The sequence below is a fragment of the Pieris brassicae genome, chromosome 3 (assembly GCF_905147105.1).
Source record: "Pieris brassicae chromosome 3, ilPieBrab1.1, whole genome shotgun sequence".
NCBI classification, from domain to species: domain Eukaryota; kingdom Metazoa; phylum Arthropoda; class Insecta; order Lepidoptera; family Pieridae; genus Pieris; species Pieris brassicae.
This window is the reverse complement of record NC_059667.1, coordinates 12,335,259-12,357,363: the sequence shown is the minus strand read 5'-3', so window position 1 is coordinate 12,357,363 and position 22,105 is coordinate 12,335,259. Positions and strand designations below refer to the sequence as shown.

General features: G+C 32.0%; 3 protein-coding genes across 3 annotated transcripts; 1 reads left to right on the top strand and 2 right to left on the bottom strand.

Annotated features, from left to right (window-relative positions):
* Window positions 1-3,498: 3,498 nt before the first annotated feature.
* On the bottom strand, window positions 3,499-9,155 carry LOC123707784. Its single transcript, XM_045658122.1, has 5 exons — window positions 9,045-9,155; window positions 8,058-8,183; window positions 7,598-7,689; window positions 4,420-4,527; window positions 3,499-3,637 (listed from the first exon to the last, which is right to left on the bottom strand). The coding sequence occupies exons 1-5, from the start codon at window positions 9,153-9,155 to the stop codon at window positions 3,499-3,501; spliced, it is 576 nt and encodes a 191-aa protein (XP_045514078.1).
* Window positions 9,156-11,380: 2,225 nt separating this feature from the next.
* Window positions 11,381-15,813, top strand: LOC123707783. The gene is made up of 4 exons (XM_045658121.1): window positions 11,381-11,504; window positions 13,117-13,565; window positions 14,792-14,902; window positions 15,630-15,813. Exons 1-4 carry the CDS (start codon window positions 11,400-11,402, stop codon window positions 15,811-15,813), a joined length of 849 nt encoding a protein of 282 aa, XP_045514077.1. The 5' UTR covers window positions 11,381-11,399.
* A 1,533-nt stretch (window positions 15,814-17,346) lies between these two features.
* On the bottom strand, window positions 17,347-21,545 carry LOC123707459. Its single transcript, XM_045657514.1, has 4 exons — window positions 21,312-21,545; window positions 20,456-20,679; window positions 18,603-18,719; window positions 17,347-17,562 (listed from the first exon to the last, which is right to left on the bottom strand). The coding sequence occupies exons 1-4, from the start codon at window positions 21,465-21,467 to the stop codon at window positions 17,415-17,417; spliced, it is 645 nt and encodes a 214-aa protein (XP_045513470.1). The 5' UTR covers window positions 21,468-21,545; the 3' UTR covers window positions 17,347-17,414.
* Window positions 21,546-22,105: the final 560 nt, after the last annotated feature.

The window sequence follows — 22,105 nt, the reverse complement described above, 5'->3', positions numbered from 1 at the left end:
TTTTTTGCGTTTCGTTCGTATTTCTTTTTTATATTTGTTCTTTAATAAAAAAAAAAATTTTCATTCTGTACAAAGATATAATGAAAAATCATTTAATATCGTTAGAAACGTTTTACGAAATCTAACGATCCATTACAGCAATTAGTATCACAGTCAGTATAAGAACATTAGTCTCACATTAGTCTCGCATAAACTTTAGTCTAGCGGATCATGTTTGAGTTTCCGTTACGTGACAATGAGTTGACCGCAACCCGCACTAGTTTGGATGCTAATTGTTCCAGAATTGAGATTTCTGTCATATCACTTCAGTGATAATTAGACAATTGATACTGTACTGTTACTATTGTGAACTATTTTTTTTTCTTTCCTAATTATTTCTGAAGTAAAGTGGCGCTACAATCTTTTTAGGTCGGCGCCTCAGACATCTGTATCTTTTCATGATAATTTGTTAATGTAATAGGCATGTAAATGATCACCTCCTGTACCTGAAACACGCCTTTGACTTTTTGGGAAAGCCGATTTCCTTCACCGTTTGAACGAATATTAATTGGTGCACAGCCGGGGACCTAATATCTAAATCTAAATTTGCTAATGTGTCATGTGAAGAAAATATTATTCACGAATATAAACACATACAAGTTCCTTTAACTGCCAAATAATTTAATGATAAACATAGCAGGGTCCAGGGAGACAGAAGGCATTCTACCTTTATAATGAAAGTATAAAAATAGTAACTTAAATTATAAATAGGGTAGTTATAAAAAACGGTCTTGTCCTATGGTGAGACCAAGACTAGATCAATAAAATAGATGTAGTTATACTCCACTACTACATAGTAACGGGTACTAAATACTATAACGGTATTCTCAATATATAGTAGCCGCCATGGTCTCGAATTGAAATAATTATAACTAACATGATTTGATAACGTAATAATATAATAATATCATATTTTATCACTACAAATAATATAAGAATATACAATAATGATATGACTTATAATGAATGTAACTACTATGTAAAATTCCCTTTAAGACAAATTTGCAAGTGTGGAACAATGCGAACTTGAAGATTGTATAACCATAACATTTTTATACAAAATTCTCGCAAATAAATTATTATTATTAATTAATTTTAGTAATTGATTTATCCCAGTACAAAACAGATCATACTATTTCTTCGTATAGGTAAGAATGTAAATTTTTACGTCAATAATAAGATTTCTGTTAGTTCTCAAAGGTGTAAAGGATCTGGCAATAAATAGTCCGTCACTCAAATCATTATATTGCCCTTCAGAGCAACTAATACACCATGCTTCTCATGAAATCATAATGCAATTAACTACAAATAAAACAAACGTATGACAAGATGCATTTGTAATAAGTATTATACTGAAAAGCTCGAGATTAATGTAATAAATTCAGGTTTATTTATTAAAGGATTTTTTATTTTGTATCGTTTATTCTAAAATTCGTGGAATGGCCCTATTGAGCGGAGTTAAATAGATAAACTACGGACAAACATGTAAACAAAGAACGCTGATTCGTTAATTAATTGAGGCCGAATCGTTGTTTGAAGGTTTCGATTGTTAGCATTTAACTATTGCTGACCAACTTTCGATTATTTATTTAAGAATAATTGACAGCTGTAATTTGAAAGTGTTTGCTTTAAACGTCATTAATTGATACTATATTTATGTTTTACCATTCTTCTATAAAAACAATAATAGTAGTTTTTATTCAGGTGACATGTAGAAATGATTATTAATTATAGTTATAATATATACAATGCTATGTTGTATTGGGCTCAGATTTTATACGATTTTGAAGTGAAACTTCTTTATCAGCGTTGGAAAAAAAAATGCGTCACATTTTTCCGCTACGCGCCATCTTTGTCTTGTCCCTACCAATCAACCGTGTTCGAAGAGATTCGAAGCCATTAATAACAAAAATATATGGTAACAATGATAGTAATAATTTTATTACAATTATTGAAATTCTGTACTTATATACTGTATAGTACTTATTACTAATGAAATGAATAATTGTATTATTTTTATTCATGTCTATGATAATAAAAGACTTGTTAAACATTATCTAATTTTATTTTATCTAACCAATTTCTGTGAAGTTGCATATAGTAGATAATTTTTCGAAAAATTATCTACTATAGAAAGTTCCACTTCTTACGTGTGTACACTAGTACACGCACATATTTTTTTATATTTTTAGGTACGTAGGTGACTTCTTTGCCCAACACACCATTTAGACACAATTCAATTGCTAATTATAGTTAAACGAAAACATGAAATGGAGATAAAAACAAAGTTTTCAAACGAAATACTTTATTTTAATTTTTGGTAGAAACATTCATTAAACCGTTTTCCAAAAAGGATTACTTACAACTTCATTTATTCAGAAAGTACTTAAGTAATAAGGGATCAAAGTTTGTATGAAAATATCCGCTTCATATACTAAACAGTATTTGATAATTAGCACAAAAAACTTATGATAATGTTAAACAGAAAAACATGTTTTCCCAACAGAAACGTAAGCTTTATTAAAAAATATAATTATAGCCAAACCAATTTATTGTAAAAGTATTAAAACTAGGCTGTATCGCGAGCAATTTGCTGCCTGCAAATATTTACCACCGCCGGCTTTTTGAAAAGCGAAATTTTGATTGCAGCGGATTGTATGGAAAGCCCGTCCCTTGTGTTGTTATACGGGAAGTTTACGGGGGCAGCTGTATATATATATATATACAGCTGCCCCCGTAAACTTCGTTTCTTTTTAATGTGATTTTACTTAGCCTACCTTTTAGTACCTACATACCAACATGGAACATACGCTACCCCAGAGACTGTTCGGTTTTCCGGAATGAAAACTTTTAGGTTTCTCTGCAATTTTTTTTTATATAAACCTCAGACAAAAGTTTTTGATTAACAAATAATAAATAGGGGTTGATCGAGGAGGGGTGAAATTCATGGTTGTGTGTACTTTTGTATGCTATATCATTAAAAAAATAGGCTCAAAATAAAATTAAAAAAATTAGGGATGGACCGGACCACCCTTAACCTCTAGGGGGATGAAAATTAGATTTTGTCCGATTTGCAGCCCTTATCGATATGCACACAAGATTTCACGAAAATCAGTCGAGTCATTTCCGTGGAGTTTAATTACAATAATAATTAATTACAAACACCGTGTCACGAGAATTTTATATATTAGATATATCTTTTATATAGTAAAGTAAATACTATGACGATTGGCAGTGAGAAAGAAAACTTTATACACACTAAGCATAATGCTTTATTGCTTGTATTCTATATTGAGTGGTGTTATCCGGGTTGTGAGTTTGAGCCCCGGTTGAGCTTTAACTCCTTAAAAATTTACATTTGACTGAGGCGTATAAGACAACGAAAAACTTCTCGGTTTTATGAGAACCACCTAAAAAGCATATTTCATTGGGTAAATATTTTAAATATATGACTTAAATTTATAAGGTAAAAGACATATATTCTAGAGGACTTGTTGAACAAGCGTCTTCGTAGTAGTAACATTTATCCTCAAGGCCCCAGTATTCAGCTTCATAATAACAATCTTCTATATCATCTTCCGACATCGATGTTGACGGTCTAAAAAACAACGGTAAATATTAATTATGGTTATTTCTGTTTTGAACGAGGAGGAACCAATCGGATGGACCGATCAAATGAAAGACTCATCGTCCTCAAAACTGTACACAAATAACAATTCCAGATTCAGATTTCTTGCTGACCATGATGTTCAGACATGAGCTACCAGATAGACCTATGTTTTATTGGTCCTAGCCCTTGTCTGGGAAAATAGCATTCGGAGGGTAGAGGAACATTATAACATTAATGGACACTCGAAAAAATTATAACGATAAAATTTATAACTATAACTACCTTGAACCTAAGGAAATACAAAAACGAAATCTTATTATATTTTTGTAATATTAACAATAAAGTGTTATCTCATTCACTTAACCTTCATAAGGTCTTAAATTTACAAACGTTGCAAAGGACATTTGGTCAGATTTGACCAAGTAGTAGAATTATACTGAAAATGGATAAAAAATAAAGTTTTTTTATATAAATTTATTTCTATAGAATTATTATTTATTTTTATATAAATTATAATTTTATACATCTAATACAAACATAATATTCAATGATGTTAAATACTTAACATTTCTGATACTACAACGTATTGAATTGTTTACTTATTTTAATCAAATTTTTCGTTTGGATTGTAAAAAAAACAAAATCCTTATTCCGGGTAATGGCCTAATCAATACTGTTACAATATAAAACTTTTAAACAAAGTTCCTCGTAAAAATAATAACTTTGTAATTCCGAACGTGCATACTACTTATATCGACAGAGTTACTTACGTAAGTAGGAGGTGAAGCAAATCGCCTAGGATGCCGTTATGCAGAAAATGCGAGGTGGCATTCTCGCAAATGGCTCTGAGCAGGCAATGCTGTCCCGGGTGGCCATGGCTGCAAGCAAAAATAGACATTAAATCACTGGAAACATGTTTTAAAATTGCAAAATAGAATGCCGGTGAACATAGACTCGCTCGGTGTTTGCATATGTAATGTTTGTGTAAATTGGTATTTTGTAATGACAAATCTTTAATTTGTTTATTAGACTAAGAACGTGGATTAATACCTAAGTAACACCGAAAATGTTTCGCAAATGAAAAAAGGCTTAATGTAGAAAGTTGCCACCACAGTTTCACCGCATTTTCAGGGCTCGTAAAGCGAATACCTCGAATTTAATCTTTAGTTCTTGGGAATAAAATAATATTTTTTTCTTGACTTCTTTTTTTCTTTACCTTAGTTGGCCGATCCTCGAAAGGAAACACCCACTGAGCTGATTGTCTTTTGGTTTCGGTTTCGTAGCAATATATCCAGCTTTCATCACCTGTGACGATGCAGACGCGATGCGACGACAAATGCAGCCTTTGAGTCACAGCTGTTGAAGTTATCAATCTTATCTTCCTCTATCATCCGTCGCACAGCACTGATGTTATTTTCAGAAGTTGCTGTTAAAGGACGTCCCTCACGCGGATCATCCTTGAAATTGCTACGTCCTCGCTTAAACTCGTTAACCAAATAGTGGCATGAGATGGGGTTTCATTAAGAAATGCTAATCACAGCCTATCATAGCTTTATTGTTGAGGAAGCCCGCAACGAAAATCATATTAAATCATTCGCCGAAAATTTTCTCGCGTTAGGTTCATTTTCACGTCTAACAAAAGTTTTAGATTTGCCGCCAATTCACAAAAACAAATAACAAATAAATGCAATATACTACATTAGGTTACCAAAGAGTTCTAAAATTGAAATTCAAAAAACTGGCCAGTTCTTAACATTTTCAGTGTTACCCACGTAAAATTATTCAGATCGTATTATAAACATTAAAATTTATCTATAAAATTATTTTTTCTTATCGTGCTTGTCAAAAAATTTATCGTGCTTGTTAAAATAAATTGACAGTACAAAATATGTAAGTCGGAAAGTAATGATTTTTATACGTAGAATAATATTTTAAGACAATTTACATCTACTCTTAGATAAGTTTTAACAAAAATTGGAATTTAAAATTTTCTTTCGACTTACATGAAAACATCATTAAAAGTTGTTTTTCTTTTGGTTGTTTAACATAACGAGTTCTTTAATGAGAACGCGTGCGTTGGAAACACGAAAATAAAATAAAAATTGCAAATATGCAATTTTTAAAATGAATTTAATGATTTTCAATAAGAAACGTGAACGCCAGTAATGTAAGAAAAAAAGGTTGAATAAAAATTTTATTCCAAAAAAATATTGTAACTTTTTAATAACTAATCACTTCCGTCATGTGTGTTAGAAATACTGAAGATGGTGTTAGTGGGTGTTGCTTACACTATTATTTGATCACCAGAGACCCAAGCGTGGGTCGAGCCCCACATCTCACATTTACGGGACCAAATTACGACCACACTTTAAAATATATAAATATAATAAAGTTAGGTATCCTAACTGCCAGATCGATCCAATGGTGAGCATATTCCACTGCACATCGTTAAGCTCTGGGTTAAAGCTATATCGAGTTTTGTAAGAAAAAAAAATAGGCTTCGAAGTGTCACAGTATGCTATACGCACATACTTGTTTACACAGTAATCTCCATAAAGCCTCTCAAAATAAACCTAATCTTAACATCCCAAACATAGATTCATACTTTCATTAATATTAACAGTGTATCAAGAAGATGAAAGGACAATTCAAACAGAGGTAGAGAAACAAGAACCCGAACCACGGTAGTAATAAAATCAAATTACCATAACCAAACTTGGTACTGCAATTTAAACACACATAAACATATTTCAATACTCGAATGGAATATAGTTCAAACAGATTGAACAATGATTAGCTTTAATTTAGTTTATTCATTGGATCGTCTACGACTGTGGCTTACAGGGTCGGATGTTTTAGGTGACATAATATTGTTAGGTGAGTGACTTTTATGAATTTCCGAATTTTAACTAAGTCATTTGCGTAATTGTCGGCACGGTAAAGGTATATATTAGGTGACCGTTAGACCGAAAAATGCGATGGCGTGTGTCACTCACAACCTACTTGCCAGTAAAGAGAAAATAATTAAGGTTCGAAAGATCCTGTGTGAAATAATAAGCCATTTATAGATTATTATCAGAATTTTGTGAAGGTTTTGTGTCTTATTTTTTAAAGCAGGAAAGTTTTAAATAAGTGATTATTTTATTTCGTTAATATACGGGCCTATTTAGTACAAAATACGCCCCTGTATGGGTTGGCTGTATTACTCCTTATTGCCACCGAAATGACGAGGCTTAGTGCGAAACTCATGCGAACTGGGAATGTAATTGGTTGGTTTGTTGGTTTAATTGGGACTTAGTTAATGTAATCGATCGTGTAACCAATTGATCATTATAAACTGTATAGTTACAGAAGAAAATTGGAACCGTGACAACCACGAGTGTTTGATTTAAGTGTATCTATGTATAGACGGTACTATTGAAGTACCTAAGACTTATATATATGCTATGCGGGGTTCTGGTTTATCGATTATAAGTTGAAACGAACGCTGTGAGATTTCCTATTTAAAACAATTAAATATATACACGGAATGAACCACGTGTAGCCACGTGTATTAGTATGAGTAGTTATTACTATAAAATAGTTAATTTACGATCTCAGTACATAATAACACTTTAATATGAGATACACATAAGCTCCTGTTAGAAATAATAATTTATTTATTGTTGCTACACGTGCCTACACGTGGTTCATTCCGTGCGTATAGTTATTACATAAAAAGGCGTAGTTAATTAACGATATCGGTACATAATAACACTTTAGTAAGAGACACACATAAGCTCCTGTTAGAAATAATAATTTATTTATTGTGTTATTAATAATAAATAACTACGTCATCTTTGTCACCATCTTTGAATGCTTAACATTTAAATTGTAAACCACATTACTATAGAATTCTTGAGATTTACTGTAAATTTTCGAGGATTATGTATTCAATAAGATACTTACTTTTCAAGCATATTTTCTATGAATGTGTAGAAATATTTTCTTGTCAATTTATTCTTAGTATCGGTACTTCTTCGATGTTCTCGTTTGCTTATCTGCAAAATTGAATCGAATATGTTTTATAGAACCGATAAAATACGTAATAATATATATAACACTATCATCTATCTCTTGCGGTCCTATATTGAAACTTCGGCTATGCATCAATATTTATTTCGATATAGGTTATAAACGTTATAAAGAGCTACACCAGCATAGTCAAAAATAACGCGTGTCATAGTACATTTTTGGACTAACGATTAATCAATCAAACGAAAGAAATGTAGCCTGTCTGCCCCATACCATTTTAATAGTGTTGCATACAAATCCAAAAAAAGAATCCCCATATCTCTAACAAGCAAGCACGTCCTTATCTAAAGAATATAAGGGACAGAGCGGGGTTTATCATTAATTTTGTACCAACTTCAACATCACCCAATAGTGGTTCCAACCACGTGGCATTGTCGACAGTATAGTAGTTTGCTTCGAAGAACCACGCGACACTTACAGTGGCCTCCGTATCTAAAGGCACCGCGACTGTAGTAAATACCTTTAAATATAAAACAAATAAGATATTAGTATGAGATAAGTTTCTTTATTAATTTAAAAACACACAATTTCGATAGATTTTATGTGATTTCGTCGGCAATGATCGTCTTTTGATCAATTTACACAAAACTATGTTGAGCACTTAAACCTTCCTCAAGAATTATGATACAGATATCCGTTCTTTAGCATTTACTTTTTGTAACTGCGGCACTCCACTTTGCAATAATTCTCTTCTATCCTTATTGTTATTATTGTTATCTTTCTTGTATGGGTTTGGCTCCAGGCAACTATAATGCAAAAGAGTCAAGTCAGGTCGTCCGCCAAGACAGAACCCCAAGTCAAAACCTGGTGGCAAGAGAAAACCTGATAGACCGAGGCTGCGATGGAATGGAGTTGTATTGGACGTCCAAATAATAGGTGTTGGAGCTCAAGGGGCTGATTAATGATGATGATGATGGGGTTTGAAGTCTGTATATATATATAATAAGTTTATAAAAAAAAACGTCACGCGAAATAATTGACAAAATAAATTTGCTGCCACTAAATGATTGCCCGATTAGTTACTGGCTGATCTAAGTATGTCTTATACGGTGGAAGACTTTTTACGTTTGTCATTGGATAGTAAACTTATATAAATCTGTATCTTTTTACTTAGTTTAAGTAATGAAGGTGACTGTGACAACACAGTATAGTAAGAAGACATGTTAAAGGAGTTGTTTGGGCGAAATGCACATATATTTCTCTTCTTAATAATAGAAGACAACGTTTGTTAAAAACAATCTGGTTTCGTGGAATGTTAATAAATTAACAACATGTTTATTACGATTGTACGAATTGTATTCTATAAGTATCGACTACTCACCCCCCATTGTGTAAAAGGTGTAAATATGAGGTATCTTCTCTGTCTATTGTGTTGTGCTTGCAGTCCTTGCACAGCTACGTTTATGCTGTAAAGTCTGAAATTATATAACATATTATGAATTCACATAAAGGTAGATAAAACGATAAAATAAACCACCGTATATGTACAATAAACAATTGAATGTGTTATCTTTGTGTCTCTTTTTCAAATTCAGATAAAAGCTTTATTGACGAGCGTAAAAAAGGTTTTCTTAAAAAAAAACGATAGGATATGTTACAGAACTACCTACAGTATTCACTATAGTACAGGTATAATAGAAGCTACAATGTTGTTGACCTACATTACCTACATTATAAAACAACTAAGAATCCACATAATGCGCGATAATTCGAAACGTCGCCAACAATTTGACGAACCGTGTGTTTCTTTAGGAAAATTACTTAACATAAGCCTTTGTTAAACTGCGCGTGCGATTGGTTTTATTTGGACAAGGAATTTCAGATCCGTTAGGCAAGCTTGTAAAACAAATTTGAAAATAGCGGTTTTCACTATTGAAGTATGTATTTAGAGACTTCGAATGTAGTTTGTGAGGACACTGTTAGATCGAATGCAGAAACAAAACATTTATGATCTGTACTGCGAAAGTTTTCTTTAAACTTTTTTAAACAAAGCTTTCAATAAAACGATTCAAGTATGGTTTAATATTCAGCGCTACAAGAATCCCAGTAATTTTTCAGTTAGTCAATTTTCAAAATAAAGGTCAAGTCTAGACTTTAAGATAGTCTAGACTTGATATGTTTTAGTATTTTTGCATTCAGTAATAGTAATTTAAAACTTATAGAACCATAATAATTATGATAAACATTTTAATTATCTGATATAAATCTGCCATTAAATAAATGGCTGTATTTTCATGTCCACATTTTACGTAGTTATCTGGTGTTGTTCAGGAGAAAGGACACCGAAAAATAGCGTCATAAAAAAGACATAAAAAAGCGATATACGGAATTAGAAGGAAATTTGCACAAACATCGAGAGTCACACCGACGGTGACGTTAAATAGTTATTCTTTTTCATGTTATATTTAAGTCCTAACAATGGCTGTTCATAATATAGACTTATAAAGAAAAAATGTGTGCGTGTACTAATGTGCTCACGTAAGAAGTGAAACGTCTTTAATATGATCTTATTTTTTGAAAAATTATCTACTATATGCAACTTCACAGTAATTGGTTAAATAAAATAAAATTAGATAATGTTTAACAAAAGTATTTTATTATCATAGACATGAATACAAATAATACAATTATTTCATTTTACCTTATTACTATTAAGATTATTACAGAATTTCATTAATTGTAATACAATTATTACTATCATTGTTATTATTATTATATATGTTTGTTATTAATGACTACAAATCTCTTCGAATCAACCGTGGTAGAAACAAGAAGTTTCACTTCAAAAATAAGTAGGTTTTATTATGATTATCTAATTATTATTAAAACGTACCGTCAACTTTTCGTCTACTTTAGCAAGACGTTTTGTGACCTCTTCAAAAATTGTTGTAATATTTTCGTCAATTCGCCAAATTTATATACTTAAACCTTCCTAAATTACACCATCTATTAGTATTGGAATTGATTTTAAATATAGTTCCCGTTACTATTACTTACACTTATGAACAAAGCCATACGAAATATCTAGTTACTTTATAACAACATTAAGCCAATATGTAAGCATTAATTATTTCAAAAGTACATGGTCAGCGCATTGCTGCATTTTGCTAATTTCATATTTAGTTTCTAGCTAATTGCTGGAAGCTACGATGGTCGCTATATTCAGCCAATTTCCACTGCGAAGTTATTTAATTTTTAACTCGTAATGTACAAAATATGTTAAATCACATCGTAGAGATAATAGTTAAATGTAGAGCAGAATGAAAAATTAACTAACATTCCAAAATGTTACAGATTCAGTCAAATTGATCGTAATAATATCTATAATAAAGTAAAGACAAAGTAGGAAAAATGATACATTGTAGCGGGGATTAGAACGCAAGACCGCTGTTATTATCGTGTTAATTATAAACATAATAAAGTACTGAGTTGTAAAGAAGGATAAAATTGGTGATTCATAGAATTCTGTCTTCAAAATCAATCAGCTCTATCAAAGCATCAGATTGTGTATTTCAGCAAATCTAGTCCACGGGTCATGAACGGGCCGCTCGATCCAAATCGCTGTGAAAACATAACGGTTCATTAGCCCCGAGGCGGAGGCTTTGCACACTGTATATTTTATCTTACACCTTATTCACACATCAGTGCGCCCGACGTACACCCAATCACAAGTAAAATGTTTAAAAAGTTGCTTATAATCAATTTTCTAGCCGTGTTTTGCGACGCGTCGCGCCAAAGAAGATACTTGGTTTATCCAGACGGAGGACCCGCCAGAGCTCAGGTATTCCCTTTTTTCGTGTAAATTTACATTTCGATTTAAAGTTAAGTAAATGATGTTTTCTTTTACCGGATCCGGCTTAACGAAGCACTGTTTTTTATTCGTGAATTCAAATGCAATTAACTGGGACGCTCTCGGCACGCTTTGCTTAAGTTAATTTTTTATTTAGCTCCAATATTTTTTTACAATCCCATTGGATGGTTAAAAGCTTTTAGTGCTTTGAATCGTGATGTCTGATTACTTAATATTAAACACGTTGAATTTTAATTTAGATAACTTTGTTGGAATGATCGTAAGATAACTGTTCAAAGATTTTTTGATGTCTACATTAAAACATCGTTAATTTTGACTGCCTGCTAAAGTTGTCTTATTCAGTCAGGCGTAAAATATTATATAATAACAAAACAAGATCCTTTGGAATAATACAGCAATTTATATGAGAGTAAATACTTTACAGTGTTTCTCAGAAAGTCCGATATTACTTTTCGTTATTGTTTGAGGTCGTTTCCTAAATTTTTAATTAAATTGACGTTTGCTTTTTTTGCTTTCCATTCCTGTCGAGCACAAAGTCTGTAAAATTCATAGGTATTTGCTTTGAGTTTGAGTTTTGTTTTTAAGTTAAAAAAATCGATTTTAAATCTTATTGTAGATGATATTTATTTCTTATTCTTTTCAGTAAATAATGCCAATAAATTTATAAATTTGACGAATTGTTTAATTTTTTTTAACTTTTTAATAAATTTCCCTTATTAGGCATATACTTATCGCAATCAGTATATATATAAGTACATACTTCCGTATGTACGTACACAATACACTAAAAAAGAATCTATCGTTATTAGGTAAACCATTGAAGGTACATGAGAAGACTAACTCGTTTTATTCAACACATTGTAATAGTTAATTAAGTAGGCAGACGCAAGAAATGGCGAAGGTGATTCTATTTGATTAGTTCCCGAAAGCGGGATTTAGTGGATTGGAATGATTTAGGTATTCACTGTAATCATGTAAGCGTGATTAAACACGACTAAGGCCAAGGAATTAATACTAGTAATTCTCCACTAATAATAGTTATCGACTTAAGCTTTGATATTGTCTTATTTACTGGCTATTTAATCTTTAGAAAATCATTTTACAGAATAAAGTCATTGTCATTTGTTTTGAATTTACTATACAGTTTTGTGTAGAGTTGGCCTAGTGGCTTCAGCGTGCGACACTCATCCCTGAGGTTCGATTCCTGCCTGTGCACCAATGGATTTTCTTTCTATGTGCGCATTTAACATTAGCTCGAACGGTGAACGAAAACATCGTGAGAAAACCGACTTGCCTTTGAGCCAAAAAGTCGACGGCGTGCGTCAGGCACAGAAGGCTGATCACCTACTTGCCTATTCGATAAAAAAAAATGATCGTGAAACAGATACAGAAATCTGAGGCCCAGACTTGAAAAGGTTGTAGCGCCATTGATTTATTTATACAGATTTGTGCAAAATCTGATATATTTATATGTGAATAAAAATTTCTTAAGATCGATGACAGATTCTTTCATCAAACTGAACATTGTATTAATTCTTGTTATAAAGGCATTATCAAATATACCTACTTCTTCTTTTTACAGTTAATTATAGGACTCGGTGTACCTGTTGATTTAAAAGATGCGTCAGTTACGGTTGGTAGTGTAATAAAATTTCAATATGATCTACCGACAAACAGCTCAGAATATACGAGTCGCATATATGGATTTGCTGATACAGTGTCGAGAGACATGGATAGTGATGAAAATGAAGAAATAAAACAAGAAGAAAATGACGGTAGAGAAATATCTGAGAATCATTTAAATGATGATAATGATACACTGGTAGATATAACTTTCAACGATAGGCGACGGAGAGCTCTTCTATATAGTGAAGGAAATGTAATTAAGGATAATGATATGAAAACGGTACTTCCCTTAGATGAAGCTATTAGGAGACAAGAGTTAATTGATCAACATACGCTTCAAGACGAAGAACCGCAGACAATGAACAGATGGGATCTGTATAAAATTATTGAGCATATGATATCAAGGTAGGAATACTCTTTCTATTTAAACACTTAATTTGGACTGCTTGTAATTTAGTCTTGCAGAAATTCTTCAATTGCAAAAGTCCAATGTCGTACTCAAAATTCAAACTTAAGAGGCCCTAAGCTATATTTTAAGTAGGTGTTCTATTTGACCTTGAATATAATAAAACATCTTGACGGTGTAAATTTAGTAGTTTTTATTATTTTAAGGCTTTTCGCTCGCATGATATTTAAAGATATACTGAATTATAATTTTGTACATAGTTGTTTCAAGTTCTCAAGTTGTTCATTTCTTCGAACTTGGCAAAGTCCGAGTACTGTTTAATATTTTGTGTACATTGTTCGTCAAGTTGGGCTCTGAAGCGGTTGACAAACAATTTTAACTTACTCCCACAGAAAGCGTTAAGATTCTTAATACAGATTTTGCAGTTAGGTATTTGTAACAGCTTTTCAACGTTATTTTTAAAGTTAAACATTATTAACGTTAATAAAGTTTTTGTCTTTTAATATTATAGTTTTAGACATTACTAGATAGTACTAGAACATTCACACTTATGGTATATTAATAATAGTTGCAAAACTACTTTGCTCAAAAGGATTGGCCATCTTACCTTTGCGTCTACGTGTAGGTGATTGTTTGTGAGGCCTTGCATGATTGTTTTTGATGAATGAAAGATAACCATGATAGTTATATTATAGAAGCATTAGACGCGAATCTTATTCAACGTATATGTTTTGACACATTATGCAAAATCTCATGAATGGATAAGTCTTTAGTGCTTACACAGCGAGGCGCATAAGCTGTATCAGTGCAAAATCATCATAAATAGATGTCAGGGTTTACGAATCAAACTGATATAGACTCCCAGATAATTAACTTAATCCTGGTAGGATTTGAAAAAAACTACTTAAAATAGATAGTGGATACATTTAAAGTATATCCATATAATCTTAAAGAAACATAAAAATCTGTTTTTATATTTCTTAGCTTCATTAATAACACATTTCATTTGCATTGTTCATACAATTACAACTTCGTCACGTTTTTATACTAGAATATTGGTCTATAAGTTGTTCCTCGTGGTACAAAAACAAAATTCTGCTTCAACACATAATTTCAGAAGTGGTCTCGATTTTGTGCGAAATATGAATGCAATTTGAAAAACATAGAAGTTCTCAAAACCCGTTGATATTTGATAATGCAAAGTAAGAGGCCTATTAATTTTCAGATACGGCTATTCAGGTAGGCCATGCTTGCTGCGAACCATATGTGAGGCGGCGGAGGTGCCTTTTACCTATGAAAACGGTTTGCTCGGCGAAATTGGCCATATTTTATTCACGTAAGTAGCTAACTCGGAATAACCGAATTTTCTTTAGCGCTGGTAGGGTTGTCACATACAAAACTATTCAACTGAATTTTAATTAAAGGATAGTATATAAGAAACAAAGAACTAATTCTTTATTTCCTAAGTTAAACAATTTATTACGAGTAATATGGGTTTATTAATCTATAAACCGGAGTTAATTATTGTATTAAGTTTAATACAATAAAGGTTGTAGACGGGAATAGAATTACTATATTTGAATGTCATTTCATATATTTCAAAAGCGATATATATATATTCCGTTCCCACAACCCTATTCGTAAGCTATGACGTTGAATTTTGAGAGAGTAGGTAATGAACAAAGCTGTATTAAAACTTGTACGTAAATATTTTATAGCGATGAAAAATTAAGGATCATCTTCTAGTGCTCAGAATTTTGAAATATATACTTTTATTACTATGAACCAGATAAAACATACATGCATGGTCACGGATATGCTTAATTAACGTTTAATAATATTTTTCATTTATCTTTCCAACTAAATAAGTTGCGATAGTGACTTTAATTATGTTTGTAAAAAGTAAAATAAGTTTTAAATATGCTAAAGAAAATGTATGATTAAAAAAGGCGGGAGAAAACAACGCCCATGTCAACCATAAGGGATGCCTAGTTAAGGGATTAAGTACGTAAGTTTTTTAAATAATTAAATTTCAATTTATAGTTAATTTCATATAATTCCAGACCATCCAGTACCAAGGATACTCTATCGCATCACACAGATAACGAATACCACGCAGCAGAAAGACTCGGTCGATCTATAAGAGACAGAGAGAACTGTGAGAGCTTGTTCCCTGAGTGTGAATCTTCTATCTTGGATACTTTCACAGAAATCGGAATGAACACATTGCATAAATTTGGACTGTAATAATAAAGATTAAAAACAAAACAGTGTTTTACCTAATAATTATCCAGTGGTATTTTTAAAGGCCTTAGATACTAAAACAGTGTCTCAATTCTTATTATTTGTGTGGTCTAGACTTTTTCTTTTTAATTAGGCAAGTGATCAGCCTGTTGTGTCACAAATATAACCATTGATAATTGTTATTAGAACACAAGACTTCACATGAGTTACGAGCTTTTTTTTGTATGAGGTGAAAATGCGCTTGCGCAGGCCCGCGCCAAGGATATCGAGCTTGACGCGGGGACTGTGGGGCTGGCTACTCTCAAATCCCTCTGCTATTCAGAGGGGTAGCGAGACCCTACCCACTAAAAACACCTCAGCCCTTCACACGCCCTTAAGATGGGCCCTCGGGGTTCGCCAGGCATTCTACCCAAGGGACCCGGGCTTAAAAGGAATGTTGAATTACTGACCACCTGTAATTTCCATCCTCGGCCTAGAACGTATTGCTACATTCTAAACCTACGCAGTCTCCTTTCTATAGTTCGATGCCCACTGCATACTATAGAAATTCGACCGTGCCCTCCATGTACGGTTTAAGCACTCGCCCGGTACCGTACAACCCTACCAATGGCCGAGAACAAATTTAAAACTTGCACTCGAACCGGGAATCGAACCCAGTACCCGTCACCACAGCAGTCACATACAAAGACCGCTAGGCTATGAGGCCCTTATGAGTTGATGAGCCTGGCCAACTAGGCCCATTTCACTCTACTAAATATTTACGAAAATATAAATTCTTTTCTTTGAAAGTAAACGAAACAGATTATTCTTTGACTATGGTTTGAATTTATAGATAAGAGCGAGGCGCAGTAGTATATGTTATCTATTTGACGTAATAATAATTTAAAAAAAATATAAAAAATAAAAATTTGTTTTGTGTATGGGTGAGGTTGTAAATTAACGTGGAAACAATATTTTATAACGTTTGTGTTTTTTAAGGTTCATGTTCTGGGAAAAAATCATTGACGCATAAAAAATATTTTGTATCTTTGATAAGCACTAATACAATAATAATCGTATTATTATAACAGATTATTTAAATTAATAAAAACATGTGTATGCACATATGTACACGCGTTAGAAGTTATAATTTTTTGGCGTAACAAGATTAATTGGCGTAATTTTTTTATCTTTCGCCTTATTCTACGTTTGTAGAAGACACGATACTAACAATAGAAATAAGGTATTTAAAACATTGAAGGTTTTATTATAACGCATTATCTAGATAAATTAATTTTATTTCAATATCACACAAAAATATTTCTACATAATTAAATAAATTTACATTTTTATTTTAAAATGTCGACTATGCGTACTCCAGGGTGTCGGTTTTTTGTGACGGTGTGTGCGCGCATCGTAAAAAATTCTTCTCATATTTTTTCCCTAACGCGCCAGAAGAAGTATAACTTCAATTAAAAATACATTATGTCATTTTATTACATTATTTATAATAAAAAAGAAATTATATATTGATAAATAATTGTATATGAGCTAAAACTTTCATACAAACTTCAGGAAATTAACGTATTAGGAGCTACTCTGTCCTAATATTTGAATAAAATTATTCAGTCTTCATGTACTTTACTAAACATATCAATCAATGATATAGGACAATTGTGATTCAAACAGTTTTCACCCAGTTTCCCATCATTGTAGGCTTTGATGTATGGCGTGGCTTCTTCTTCCTCTGTCTCAGCGATGTCATTTTCCGGACTGAAAAAAATATTTTATTCATTAAAATTCCCTTTTACAGGAATATTTAATTTTCAGTACCGTAATAAAATATTTCAAAATTTTGTAGTCATAATTATTTAAATATAACGTAATCAATTTGTTTCTCCCAATTTTTTATGTCGAGATATTGTACCTATTTAGATATACCTTAAAAATTGCTTTTGTTTCTGTATATTTGATATCTTGCCTTAACGCAATTCTAATGTTATTAAGCCTATTTATTAAAACAAAATTGTATATATTATATTAATTTTTTAGGCATAGAGCGGAAAGATTAACTGGAAAAGTTTTTATTATATTTTTATACAAGCTGTTGGCTAACTAAATAAATAAGGAAAATATTTTTTTATTGCTTTTTATTATAAGCGTCAATCTTCGTCAGAGGAACTTGTACAGTGGCTTGGTACAGCTTTCTTAGCAATTTTTAGTCCTGGAGACAGCTGTCGATGAGTACCAGACCAAACTTGTGTCTGAAGTCGAAACTCTGCTACGTGGAGTCTCAGATTAGGGTAGACTAAATCTAGTCCAATTTAATCCCAAGGAGACATAAGTATGCGCGTTTTACGCATTCGAAGACACTCTTTTTAAAGCCACAGCCAGCATCGGCATACTTGGCGTTGTCATATCAAATGATTTTCTGTTTCGCGCTCATTTAGAGGGAAAGGCTAAATTAGTCTCCAAAAAGCTTGGTATGCTTAGCAAGGCAAGACGGTACATCACTCCTTGCCATCGCTTGCGCAAGTTCGGTCCCACATACTGTTCTCACCTCTGCGCGGGTGTACCCCAGTACCAGCTCCTTCCACTTCACCGTATCAACGAAGAGCGGTTCGAATCGTCGGCTTGATGCCTTGACGTTGTGAAGAGATGTGGGGTCACTCTAATGCATCTTCTAATGCATTTACTATGGAGTATTCAGAGGAGTTGTTCGGATTAATACCTGCAGCTGAGTTTCTTTCCTACTACACTTACTAGTAAGGTCAAAAGACTCGAAGCGTTAAGAATAAGATATATCAACTTACTTGAGTACAAACGAAGCGAGCTCATACAGCAGGTCGTCTTCATGATATGATTGCAAAGGTTCTGTTCCCAGCTGACACAATGTTTTTAGTACGCAGGCTGTACCATTGTAACTGAAACTAAATACAATATATACTTATTTATAAATAATTTTGTCATAACGATTTTTAAGTTCGTTTAATCTAATCTAATCGATTTTAGTTTCACTAAGGGGATGGTTCTTTCAGGTAGGCGATGATTATATTAAAACATAAAGATCGCTTATGATTAGTCGAATGATGGCTTAAAGAGCTGCTGTTTTGGCTAACTATAAAGTAACTTGCATGGCAAGTATCAATAGACGTTATGGCCAAGTCTCTCTAGGTTATATATCTATAATACAAAGGCATGCATTTTTCATATTATATATGTAAATAAATAATTTTATTTATTAGATTAAATTCCTCAGATTATTGATCTATATAACACAATACAAATTTTATCAACTCATTTGAGTTTCATTTATAGGCTGAGAAGGCATGCGCTAAATTAGAAACATCAAATCTATCCGCGGGTCCCAACACCGACCACATAATAGCAGCCAGGCCAACCTTGCATGGTATTACTTACCTACTTGTAAATAGCCGTTTGATAAATTAATTTTATAAATAATTTTCATCTAAATAAATTTAGCTTTTGTCATCCATAAATTTACCTCGAATCATTAAAAAATTAAAAAATTGTCTCATATTTTATAACGCCTATGAAAATGACTTGTACACTATAAATTGTTTGACCATCTCTTTTGAATGCGGAAACGCGTCTCCCATTGGGCAAACACTGATAAATTATAATGAATGACATCGTCAAAATGGAAATTGATGAAACCAATTTATGTGAAAATTGTTTCCTGCAGGACGTATCGGATTGTCAGAATGTAATAAATCAATGTTGATAACTTTTCGCCGCTTTTTCGATCGCCAAAAATATTGTTTCCATTATTTAACTAAACATAGTTAACCGTATTTTGATTTTTGAATACCGAGTATTCATCAGAGATTATAACTAAAATCAAATTTTCGTCGCAGTTATAAGGTACTTACTTAACAAATATTCCACGAAATCTTTTTATTTATGTTTTTCTTATAGTAGTTTTAGTAACAATTATTCTTATATATTATTTTTTTTCATTTACTCGTATATACTTTAACACAAACTTCTACTTCTACTTCCAAGACTTTTTTACTTACACTGTTCATTATTTTTATTTCTATTATAATTATTATAACATTATTTTTCTTTTTTTGCGTCTGAGACATAAACTAACTGTCACCGTATCTAGCACAATGACCAGCTCTGTGGAACACGTCTACTCTACAGTAAAATGCTGAGCCAGGGCCAGTTACTACCACAGCACGCACACATTACACACTTAAAATGTACTGTAAAATTCCTTTTTTTTCTTTCCATATTTTTTAGATATTTCTGTTTTTTGATTATTACTATTGTTATTGTGTGTATTTCTCTCTGTGTTTTTCGTTAGTAATAAATGTTACGTTATGTTATATGTTATTATTTATATAAAGAATAGTATTTATATATTAGAACACAAAGATTGTTTTGTTAACTAAATAAAAATTTTAGTCTACGTCAGACAATTTATATATTGGGAAATATAAATACTTCATCAAGTATAAATTATTGCACTGGATAAATAATTATTATTTAACAGCCTCAAGATAAAAGGATAAGTTAATACAAGATTCATTGAACTAACGATACAGTATATATTAAAGTGTTCTTGAAAGTGTCAACAAGTATATTATTATATATTGAATTTTAAATATGATCGACTATAAAATAATAATAAACTTACCCGCTTAGAACATCTTCGACATATTTATAAAAATGGTAGAGCTTAGCATCACTCTCGTAGCCGTCACGTCGCTTCTTCCTAGCCGAGCCCACATAAGCGTTGTTTGCCTCCAATATATCTATAGGTATCTGACTACGATTCCAGGGTAATTGAAAGTTTGCCTGAAACGCCCAATTTACGTTGATGGTCTTTATCGGCGTAGGTGTGCCAACCCCAGCATTGACCTAAAAATGTTTTATAGAATTATAAACGTTAACCTCTAGGTAGAAGGCTTAAAGTTCTCTGGGTGAATTTTGGTTCGTGACACTACATACGAGCTTGTCTCGAGTGCAGTTTCTTCAGAGGTTGATACAAAATGTTCCACATCGAAGGTAAATTCGATCAAGGAAGCGAAATACATCCTTTGAGGAGGTAAAGTGTTTATAAAATAGACGAGACATTACAGAAGCGCAGTGTGTTGGGTTTATATTCAATTATTAATGAAAGATTTTAAGTTGGTTTTTTTAAAAACATATAAGAAATAACTAATAACGGTATAACCTGAAATAATCGATGAAGCATGTTGAAAAAAATGGTTCATTGTTGAAAAAAAAAACTTTTTTTTTATTTATATTTTAGTAATATTTATATAACTTTTCATTATAAATTAATTGTTCACCCTCGGCCGGCCCTTGATTCAATTACCAGGGATTTAATTATTGTTTTAAGGTTTTTGCTAAGCTTAAAGGATTAATCACTTTGCATTTTAAATAAAAGCAATTAAAATATCAAAGAAACACACGCTCTAATGTTTATATACTATGTTTTTCCTAAGTGTAATATAATATAGTGATAGTTACTTTCATTTATAACTAACCTGAAGTACCGAAGAGTTCGGATATAACAGCTGACGGCGGCTTCTACTCAACACATCTTCATCATAGTCCACTTTAATACTATTAATGGAAACAATCAATATTAAACTTAATAAAACATTTAATGCAATGACATTCAGAAAGTTTAGTAAGTCCATAATTCATATAAAGTTAAAGGCTTTCAGTCAAAATATGAAAATAAATTTATTTAAATTTCGAATTCTTCAACAGTATTAAAGCATATTCATGTGCACTGTTCGTGATTGCAATTCGCCACTTAAGTGTTTTTTAGAAAAACAGTTTAACGAATCTTTCAGAATTTGTTAGAGTGGAAAATCCACTTTGCATCATAGTGTAAACTACTCTAATATGTCGTACATGTTAATGAACTCAAATCGTGATATTGGATATAGAAATTAGTGCAAGGGACATAGGCTATGATCATAAAGATTCGCGTAAATGGATATTTATTTTTATAATTACAAAAGAGACAAAAATGTGTTAGTTTTTGTCATCTGTTGGCCAAATAATTACGGTCATTAATATATCTTATGTGTGAATAAATCCTTAGAATTACGTATTATTTGGTTGATAATATTGTGGGTAATGTCAAAAGATTTATGGCCAGATATGATATTGAACTGGTTCATATCGTAACATAGGGTCAGCAAAATTTCACCTGGCTGATACTTTATTCTGTAATAACAAAAGACAAACGTTTGAAATATAACAAATCGATGTTTAAGCAATGTTAGATTTGGCTGGCTATTTCATAATGAAACATTTTCAGATGGCA

Excerpts from the sequence above, each read along its gene's own strand:
- LOC123707784 (XM_045658122.1), bottom strand. The coding sequence starts at position 9,155 with ATGTTATATAATTTCAGACTTTACAGCATAAACGTAGCTGTGCAAGGA. Across the intron at positions 4,528-7,597 it reads ATAGAAAATATGCTTGAAAA|CCATGGCCACCCGGGACAGC; the intron begins GTAAGTATCTTA and ends TTTTGCTTGCAG. Across the intron at positions 3,638-4,419 it reads TTGCTTCACCTCCTACTTAC|ACCGTCAACATCGATGTCGG; the intron begins GTAAGTAACTCT and ends GTTGTTTTTTAG.
- LOC123707783 (XM_045658121.1), top strand. The coding sequence starts at position 11,400 with ATGTTTAAAAAGTTGCTTATAATCAATTTTCTAGCCGTGTTTTGCGAC. Across the intron at positions 11,505-13,116 it reads GAGGACCCGCCAGAGCTCAG|TTAATTATAGGACTCGGTGT; the intron begins GTATTCCCTTTT and ends TTCTTTTTACAG. Across the intron at positions 14,903-15,629 it reads ATTGGCCATATTTTATTCAC|ACCATCCAGTACCAAGGATA; the intron begins GTAAGTAGCTAA and ends ATATAATTCCAG.
- LOC123707459 (XM_045657514.1), bottom strand. The coding sequence starts at position 21,467 with ATGGACTTACTAAACTTTCTGAATGTCATTGCATTAAATGTTTTATTA. Across the intron at positions 18,720-20,455 it reads GTCGAAGATGTTCTAAGCGG|TTTCAGTTACAATGGTACAG; the intron begins GTAAGTTTATTA and ends TATTGTATTTAG. Across the intron at positions 17,563-18,602 it reads CTCGCTTCGTTTGTACTCAA|TCCGGAAAATGACATCGCTG; the intron begins GTAAGTTGATAT and ends TATTTTTTTCAG.